The sequence below is a fragment of the Pundamilia nyererei genome, unplaced genomic scaffold, assembly GCF_000239375.1.
Source record: "Pundamilia nyererei isolate P.nyererei 1_Seehausen unplaced genomic scaffold, PunNye1.0 scaffold00223, whole genome shotgun sequence".
Taxonomy (NCBI): domain Eukaryota; kingdom Metazoa; phylum Chordata; class Actinopteri; order Cichliformes; family Cichlidae; genus Pundamilia; species Pundamilia nyererei.
The window spans coordinates 836,113-846,053 of record NW_005187624.1 but is presented as its reverse complement, the minus strand read 5'-3'; the positions used below and the strand labels follow the sequence as shown (position 1 = coordinate 846,053).

The following is a 9,941-nucleotide window of genomic DNA, read 5'->3' as shown; positions in this document are numbered from 1 at the left end:
TGTCATGTTAACCATAAAAATAGAAATGCAGTCAGCACAAGTACACTGTGTGTTTATTCTGAAAGGTTCAAAGTACCCTCAGAGACGTCCTTTTGGATGAAGTGAACTCTAAGCCCAAAGCTTTATAGTATAAAGGCTGGCAGACATCACCCATTAACAGCTCCAGAACCCCTGACACCTGAGGAAACAGTGGGTGGGACAATAAGCACAACAGTATCAGGTTGTCTTCACATTCATAATGAATTTAATGAATCATTGAGAAAAATTAATGAAAAAGGACAGAATCTCATTGATTAGAAAACTCACCTCAAAAAGGGTGACCTCCTTCACTGGTCCACTTTGATTCTTATCTTTCACCATTTTTGAGGATGAATTCTGTTTTTCTGATGGTGAGTGACGCTCCACTATTGCCAGCCGCTCTGCTAGGCACTGTTGTAGTAGCTGATAGAGTAAGGTCCCATCTGGCACAGAGCGATAGAGGGTTTCCAGCCTGCCATAAGTTAGGTACTCCAGGATATTCAAGCCATTCTCAGTGAAAAGCCGAACAAACTGGGGCTTGTCGTTGATCAATGCATCTGTCATTGAGTCCTCCAAATCTTCGTACTGTTTAATTGGAGGAAGAAGATCATATTTTAGGACAGGTTAATACTTTAAGCCAAGTATTCTGTAAATCATAGGTAACCTGTATCTGTCAGAAGTGGTATAATAAACTGCACAATGTACTTCAGAGTATTTCCATTCAGTGTGGTGTCTTTTTCCCTCCTCACCTTCCACTGGATGTCTCCATTGAAGAGTTCACTCTTGGCAATGTCAACCCTGTTCCACGTTACTGCTAGTTTCAGCTCATCACTATAAGGGTTGGCATCAACTGATGATTGCTGCTTACTTGCTGAAAAACACAAACACGACAAAAATTAATCAAAATAAGGACTAAAAGTGCATGTTGCTGCTATGTTGTAAAATTACTGTCTACTTATACATACCTCCCACGAGTGTTTTAAGCAGGACTGTGTCAAAGTCATTTGGACTCTCGTGCTCTCCTTGGTAGATTGTAATCAAATCTTTGTTCTGGTAAATGCTCAAAGCCTGGAGACAGAAGATGGGAAAAGGAACAGGAACAATGCAAAATATTTTAGAAAAAAGATGTTCGACAGTGATGAGGAAGAAACTGGTGACAAAGGTTCTTTTCAAACTCATGATGTCATTCATGGCACAGCCTCTAATTAAGCAAGAGGGTTTGACTTTAATCAACTGCGATCCTGAAAAACTGACAAAAAGATCGAGCGCCCTGAGGGCATGAATATTAGACCTGAATACAGTTTAGTAAGCAGCTGACAGATATGCAGGCTATAAAAAGTCTTTCCTCATACTCTTCTGCAGAGTAAAGGCCAACACAATGTTTCTGTTCTCAGCACTCACCTGTTCAACTAGTTTGTCGGTCTGTGCCTCTGAAGGAAAATGCTTCTTAAACCGTTCTGCCACTCTGTCTTTGAGATCCACACTGGGGGTTTTAGGAGCCTCACTGTTGCCTTCACCAGAGGACGGCACAGCTGGAGCTGAAGACCGGTTCTCCAAGATATCACTCAGGAAATCAGCCAAGCCTCCTGAGCCAGCCAGAACCAGCCAGGGGATGCAGCTTTTTAAAGAGAGATCCATTCTCTGACAGACATTACAAAAACCATGAAATAAAGATTGGCACAATTTAAGTTAGAATTTGCCATTTTTGTTGTAATAATTCACATAAAAAGCTGTAAAGGACTGTACCTTTAGCATGTCTGTTTCCCCTGATATCAGCATACAAACGACGGGGATGTCAATGCTGCCACTTCCTTGAAAAAGATAAAACAATTTTTAACACGTTTCAATCTTGATAAAATGTTTTTACTAACTTAATCAGAGTGATCATACTAAGATGTGCAAAGTGCATAATTTTCATGAAGCACAACAGCTGACACTCATACAAAGAGCACCCTGTGGATGCTTTTGTTTTACTTGAATGGAAATGTTGTAGAGTTAACTGTAAGATACATGCAGTCACATGCAAGGCTTTCCTCCCGTAGATGCCAAAAAATAACTAAATAAATAAATAAATCATTCAACCAAAACACGAAGGAACATGTAAAGCCTGTAAAGATCAAAGTTAACTCTGAAAGGATGTATTTTGGGAATAATGGTACAGGAGTTAAGTCTCATTTGGCACAATTAGATTTAAATCAGTTAACTTAAACTGCGTGGAAGATAATGTGTACTCAAGTATAGTTTCTGCTTTAATTCAGAGGCTATAAATGTTGTACTTCATAGTTTATGGTACCATCTCTGACCCCATATGCCTGTGCGCTGCTGGGAAATGAATTCCTCCAGTCTGGCTCTGAAATCTGTTTCTCCTCCTCTGCGGCCCACACTCCCATCGTCCACGAGGAGGAAGGCCTGGTAGTTGTTATCCAGGGAGCAGGAGTCCCGGGAAATGTTTTGGACATAGTACTTTGCTGGAAAGCTTCCCTGCAAAAGAAGAAAAAACTGTTATTCCAGCGTTTCTTTCCAAATTTCAGCCTTAGTTATTTTAAATTGGAGCAAGAACTGCCAACAGTGTGTTCACCCAATAAAACCTGACAAATCAACACGGACCGTGTGTCAAATCGTGGTCCTTTTCCACAAAGACAACAAGATATGATTTAATGCTTAGAGAAATGTGCAAATGTGTGAGAGTTTGTACTACCTGAGGGTTGACCAGCTGCTCTCGTTTTTCCACAAGGCCCCACGGAGCAATGCCCAACGCTACCACCTTGTTGAGCGAGAATGAAGAAGCTGCAGTTGCATGATCTCTCACTGCCTGTCCAACACACCTGCCAACACCTTCACGCAGACCTGTAGTTAAGATCCATGCACCTGGGGGAAACAGGTGGAAAATCTGATTATTTTTTTCAGTTTTCTTCAGTGAATAAAATATAACTTTATGTGACTTTGCAAATCACTGGATTCTGTTTTATTTACATATTGCACTGCATCTCAAGTTGTTTTGTTTTTTGGGGGGTTTTTACAGCTAAGATTGTCAACAATTTATTACAGGGTCTGCTGTTTCTCTAAGCATGAACAAACAAAGGTCATGTCAAAAGTTGTAAATGTGTTTCACATTTTACACCAGTTTTTAATTTAAAAGGAACAAAACGAATGAGACTTGACAATCTGGGCACCAAAACGGGAAGAAAAACAAAGGGAGCAGAACCAAATTATTGATCCCTGAGAAATAAACCTAAGACCACAGCAAGTCAAGTATCAGATTCATACACATTTATCTGTAAAAGAATTAAAAGCACATAAAAAAAAGACTACAAAGGCCACAGACATGCGTAAAACATGTTTTTATATGCAATGGGTTTTAACACCAAATATGGTGCCACGCCCTGTACTATGTCTTATCTAACAAAGATGTTTAGGGAGTGTGAGCCGTGTAGTTACTTGCATCTTTGTGTGCATGTTTTGTTTGGGGCTTTGATTTTTTTTTTTTCAGTACGTCTTGGACTTGTTTTGAGAAAACAGCGAGTGACCTCAGATGACGGGGGGATCAGTATCGCCATATGCCACCTGCACTTGGTACAGTAGCCAGAGAGGAAATGGCCATTGTACTACCAAATTAGGACCGGACCCCAGGGAGTCGTGTTGTGTGTTGAGACTAAATTTTGTAATAGCTGTTTTCTTCACGCTAAAAACCACCATGAGTAGGTTTCAATGTCTGACAGGATCATTTGTCAGTTCTTTTATCGTCATCTGGAAATTATTATGACATCTGCTAACCAACAATAACCCACTTCAGCAACCAGAACAGAAATAAGATGCTGAGCTCAGATATGCCAGACACATCACACCTGCCAGGAGCACTGACACACTGGCAGATGCATAAAGTTTTTACCTGTGCTTTGTGACGCTTTCACCAGTCCCTGTCTGAGGACCTCCCGTACCCAGGTCTTCACCTGTGTCCTTCCCTCTCCGCCCACAACAGAAACAACCAGGTTGGGTAGAGGAAGACGCCAATGAGCTGTCAGTATGGTGTACACCATAGAAGGCTCAGTGCTCCATGACAGGCGCAGGAACTAAGTTTAGACATTTGATGGATTAAAAGAAGCAAGCCCATGTCAACAATGCAAAAAGATTTGAAAAGTAATGGCCTGTGATCACACTAGTATTAAAGCTGAACGACTCAGTCGTTTCAGCCTTTAAATGGTAATAAAATGGGGGGGAAAGAAGCTTGTCATGTGATCTGTACTGACTTTTGACTCTGTTTACTCAGGTGGAGCGGAGGTAGACTGAAGGTCAGGAAAATTCAACGAATTGACTACTACAGCTCAGGGTTTATCTTAACCTTTATTTAACTCACCTTTGGAGGCATTTCTTTTAAAAACATGTACACATGTTCAAGAACTCTCAGGCTCTTGAAATAAAGCATTCAAACATTATGAGAGAAAAATAAAAGCACCCACATGGCTGTGCCTCTTGCTGGCCCCTGCAAACTGCACCTCTCCAAAGGCATCTGTCGGTCGTTCAGAGGAGTGCTGCACACTTTTCCACTGGTTCACGATGGCTGTGCTGAAATAGTCTCCAAGAGCCACAGAGGCATGGTCATCTCTCGCAGCCCCGCACTGACACAATGCACCATTACTGAGAGAGGTGGAGGGATATAAACAACACCATGAGAAGTTACTCAAAATACATGTGCTGTTATTAAAAGACAGAGGTCACAGTACCTGATGGAATCTTCTACAAAAGTGCTGCACACTCTTTTCTTGATGATTTTGGGGATCCAACTCTGAAAGCATTTTTCAGCAGTTATATAACATTACTGAATTATTACAGAAGCTGATTCAATTCTGAATCCTAAAATCTCATGCATGTGGCAGCAGATGCAGAAAACCGTCCAAGTGTTGACTTTGGCTAAGAGAAACTACCCAGTAACAAGTTGGCGAGCTGTGCTGTGATTTCTGATGATGTGACGTAGTTTGAGCTCAGGTGTGCGCAACAGGCAGGCTGTGCATAAGCGTATTCTGCAGTGGGGCTACATTACATTTTGTTTTCACCAATGTATTCAGTGCTAATCTTTCTGTAATGTTATCAGCCAAGCAGTAAAGAGAGAACACTTTCCCCACAGGCCGTTTAACTGAGAAAAAAAAAACATGATGGCCCCGTTGCATTTATTGGTGCCAGTAGCTGACGCCTCGTCTAGAGTCCTGCAACTGATGCAACTAAACGGAACGCAGTCATTATTAACCATCACCGGAGCGCTTATTTAACTGCTTATGGTTAGGATGCTCGGTTTAGTAGAAGTTAGTTTCTTATAAGTGGCGTGTTTTCCATTTTTATCGCTTAGCCAAAAAAAAAAAAAAAAGTAGACTGCTGCGTCAGAAATGATTGGAAAAGCCGTTCCCAGTTGTTAAAGCTGTAACGTCCACCGGTTAGACAAGTGTAGGGTCAACAAACCACAGCGGAAACAAAGCAGACGGATAGCTCCTGCAGTCGTTCGCGCAAACGTGCACGTTTGGACAGCTGTTGCACGACGTGTTTTCCAAGAAGACTATGGGCGGCTCACTGCAGTTTCTCGGAACTTCATGGGCAGAAATTCCGAGTATAGCGTTAACTTCCACTTCCAAAAAATGTAGCGGCACATCACAACAGCAGCTGAAGGACTTGAGTGAAATCTAACCCACCTGGCTCTTCTCAGTTTGGCCAATATTGTCTCTGCCGTCGCCTCCTCCTCCTTCTTCTGCTCCTGTGTTTTTCATGTTTCCCTTTCAGTCGTTCTCAATGAGAAACATATGCGGAAGGACTAAAAGGGTTTCTTTCTGACTATTTTCCACCTTGTCTCCTACTGCTGAAACCCCATTCCCTGCCACTGCACTCACTCGGCGTGCGCAAAGAAAAATAGGTGCAGCCAGCACACAGGTAAGGGTGTGGTTTCACAGAGGCAGACAATTACACCAACGCATGCAAACAGGAAGGGCCAATCGGAACCACAAAGTGGGCTAGAGTTTATTGAAATACTTCCTCATCCCCTTATCTGGTCACTGGTATCTGTTGTTGGAACTGAATACCCTCAATGACACCACTGTAGCAGAAAGACTGCTAAACATGCCCAAGCTTGTGTCCTCTAATTGTTACTGGAGCCTAAAAATATAACACATTTGTAGTAGAACCTGTTGGGTATGTGTTGCTGTGGTGCTCACTTCCCTCAGAAGTAAAAAGAACAATAGAATGAACAACAAAAAATCCTGCCTGCAGGGGTTTTGTTTCAGAGGCAAATTACAGTCTTGTTCAGCTGAAATTCAGGTCATTGCTTCATCTTTCTCGAATTTATAGATGTCTCATAGTCGTCCTCTGTCTGTACCATTTCAAAGGCTCTTTATGAGAGGTGATCATGGTAGGATTGCACTATACTTTTCCTTTAAGACTATACATAAACACCACAAACTTAATTCTCTTAAATATTTATTGCATATCATATTTAAATATTTACATATTTAAAGTATAAAACGCACGTTTCACACGAGACACAAAAATCATTTGCGAGCATACATTTCTAATAAGTACCAGTCAGTCAGAGCAGACATAGAGATATTTGGTTTTCAGTAGATGGAAAACTATGTGGGCAGCTCTCCACCCCTTCAGTCCTTAATTGCTGACATTCCTTTTGGTCCTATCTGCCGTAGCCCTGTGGATCTTTTGCCTTCTTTGATTCCTCCTTTCCGCTTCCTTTGCTGAAGTGGTATAAAGTGCTGGCTAAGTTGTGAAGCTGGCATGTCCCGAGCTGGCATCCACGCTGAATTGCACGCGGCAGTCGTGGCTTCAGGCCCATGCTGTCGTGATGAAAATGAGAAGGGTGAACATCAAACTCAGGGTGCAGAACATCACATATTAAAAAATGCAGTTTTGAATGAAGTTGGAAAAAAGTGTTGTCTTTCTGAAAAACAATCACAATATTTACCCTCTAATAAAGGACTGATAGTGACATGACCATAATTTTTTTTTAATTTAATGTAATTTTAACAAATACTTTGATTTAGTTTTTCAAATTAAATAATGCTCTTTTTCTATTGACAGCCACTCTCAGCACGTTGTCACGTCCTTTGTACCTGTGTCTCAGAGCCTCCAGGTCCAGATGTTTGTTCTCTGAGGTGAATGGGATGATCTTCAGTAATGGAGCATGGTGCTCGTGTGTGTCCTCTGACATTTCCCCTCCTACATCTCGGACCGCTGCTCCTGGTAGGACGATGTCTGCGTCTGACCTGTGTTTCCAACAGGATATGGAATTTATTAAGTAACCTATAATTTGCAATAATATAACTTTGAGATACACTAATAAGAAGCTCTGCTTTAAACACTTTTTTTAATTTCCCGCCATCCCAAGCATGCTTTGATGTTGCGTTTCTACTGGTAGAGAGTGATACTTCATTATGTGTGCCGTTGTGAGCTGTGTGGTTCCCTGTGTTTTTTCACTCACCTTTGAGTTCGTCTCAGTGGGGAGGCAGCAGTCAAAGGGACAGTCAGCAGCAACAGAACAGCTATCTCCATAATGCACTGCCCTACAATTTAATAGAATGAATAATTAAGTGTGGTGCTAAAGAAAAAATGCTCTTCTGACCCAATTGTTGAAGAAGCACAAAATGATTTAACCATAAAAGTCAAATGATAATAATAATAATTATGTGTTTAGAGAGCTTTTAGAATCGTATAAAAATTAATCTCAAAAGATGCTTACCGCAAAAGGAGAGCTTAAAACCTGCTGTGGCTTGTTGAGTAAACCAACACAACTTGCTGGTTGTTGGATGTCTGACTCTGTCATCCCTTTCTAACGCTGGTCCTTTATAGTGTGATGGTGGGATGAAGGGGTGTGTCTGTAACACACTGACTATTCTGCCAAATGAACTCACACACACACAAACAAACACACACTTTTTTATTCGCTACTTAAAAGAGCTGTGATGCCAGCATAAACAATCTTTAAACAAGGCGTCCAAACACAACTTTGGACTTAAACTTAAGGTGACCTTCTGTGATGTTTACATCGATTCTTATGTTCACTTGTTGCTCTATAGCCCCCCGCTCTTCCTCCTCCTCCATCTTTCTCCTCCCTCAGTTCACTTGCTGCTGAGCAATTGTTCCAGAAATCTTTCTTTCATTTCCATCACCTGCAGGAAGCCCGCTGAGCCCAAAATAGCCCCAGTTCTCCAGGCTTTTCTTTATCGCCCCATTTTTCCTGTGCCTTTTTCCCTTGAGTCACTTTGGCCGTCACCGTGTTTATTTCTGCAGTGTCCTTCACTCATATCCACCTCACCACAAACACAATGTCAAAAACAACTCCTTGATCTTATAGTTTTCCTTAAGGTGTTGGTGATGAATATGGCATATGTGGATGAGAGTTCACATTCAGGAACTCTCATCCACATTTAAAGTGGTCACAGAAACAAAAGATCAAAGTTGGCACTTGGCCTCATACTAACACCTCTCTAGGAAATTATCCCATAATTCCTAATCTTTTAATAATGCACTAAATCCATGGGGAGCCAGTGTCACATTTAATGTTTTTTATCCTACACACTGTTTCTCAGACCGGCTCTCTTCCCTCTGATTCACGGCTTCCGCTCTAGAGACCATTGTGCAGCTTTCCTGTGACTACCATCTGGGCAGTCTGCATTGTCAGAATAATACACTGAGTCATCGCTGGCGTGCGTGTACTCAAGAGCATTAGCGCTCAAATAATTATGAACTTACATATGACTGAGCATGGATTACGACAAGTGTTGATGGGATAACAGGTGATGACGTGAGGGGCTGCATCTCAAGAAAAGAAAAAAAGCCCAGCATCCTGGTAAAACTGTCCCTGTACACCTGCTGCTGCCTAACCTTGAGCAACTTATGTGATTGCGAGGTATCCATCATCGGCCCATCCATCTGTCTGTTCCTCCTCAATTCCCAATAAATCAATACTCCTCACAGGACGGTCAGGTGTTAGTGAAAGTTGCAAACAAGGACCACCTAGCGGGGGTTTACCCAACTTGTGCTTGTGGTCAAGGTCATACTGGCTGTTTTACGGGTACTTTTCCATTTTCATGAGAATTGCTACTCCTCCTAAATTACTGGTAAGGTGTTGATATTTGGTCCTGGAAATGACTCTTTGAAACGTCAGTGAGGCGCACAATGGATTTTAATAATGAATTTATGGAACACAGTCAGCCAATGACAAGAAAAGGTTATAACTTATAACTAAAAATACTTTTTGCATTTCACTCATTTGCATTTCACTGTGTGATGGATCATCAATTGTGATGGACCTAACCACGATTGACATTCTAGTTTATAACATACACTCCCCAGCCAATAAATTCAACATTGTGCTGGAAACATTTCTCAGAGATTTTGATCTCTTTCTTTATTTTTCTATCTATTAGATTGAGATCTGGAGATTACCTAGATCACTCGAGTGCAGTGAACTAGTAACGTTCAAGAAACCAGACTGACTTATCCTGCTGGCAGCAGCCATAAGAAGATGAGTAATGTGATCATAAAGGGATGGACATGTTGGACAATACTCATACCACTACACCACCAGCAACTGCTGACACAAGCCAGCATGGATCCATGTTGTTTATGCCGAGTTCTGACCCTGCCATCTGAATGTTGTAACAGAGCAGGCAGGAGTTTCTACTCTTCTACTGACCAGTTTTGGTGAGCTGTCTGAATTGTAGCTTCAGTCTCCTGTTCTTACCCGACAGGAGTGGCACCCGTTGTGGTCTTCTGCTGCTTTAGTTCATCTGCTTTAAGGTTTGACATGTTATGCATTCAGAGATGCTCTTCTGCATACCTTAGTTGAAATGTACAGGGTGGGCCATTTATATGGATACACCGTAATAACATGGGAATGGTTGGTGATATTAAAGTCCTGTTTGTGGCACATT

At 41.7% G+C, this 9,941-nt stretch overlaps 1 protein-coding gene across 1 annotated transcript in view; it reads right to left on the bottom strand.

Moving 5' to 3' along the window:
• Positions 1 to 5,981, bottom strand: part of LOC102207465 (transient receptor potential cation channel subfamily M member 4-like) — a 16,694-nt gene extending 10,713 nt beyond the window's left edge. The window contains exons 1-12 of the mRNA XM_005748524.1: positions 5,697 to 5,981; positions 4,740 to 4,801; positions 4,476 to 4,653; positions 3,908 to 4,088; positions 2,717 to 2,886; positions 2,322 to 2,499; positions 1,765 to 1,829; positions 1,420 to 1,659; positions 984 to 1,086; positions 768 to 889; positions 307 to 603; positions 77 to 178 (exon numbers count right to left, since the gene is read on the bottom strand). Of these exons, the coding sequence (XP_005748581.1) occupies positions 77 to 178; positions 307 to 603; positions 768 to 889; positions 984 to 1,086; positions 1,420 to 1,659; positions 1,765 to 1,829; positions 2,322 to 2,499; positions 2,717 to 2,886; positions 3,908 to 4,088; positions 4,476 to 4,653; positions 4,740 to 4,801; positions 5,697 to 5,771 (1,773 nt within the window). The 5' untranslated portion in view covers positions 5,772 to 5,981. The remainder of the gene's footprint in view (positions 1 to 76; positions 179 to 306; positions 604 to 767; positions 890 to 983; positions 1,087 to 1,419; positions 1,660 to 1,764; positions 1,830 to 2,321; positions 2,500 to 2,716; positions 2,887 to 3,907; positions 4,089 to 4,475; positions 4,654 to 4,739; positions 4,802 to 5,696) is intronic.
• Between the last annotated feature and the right edge of the window lie 3,960 nt (positions 5,982 to 9,941).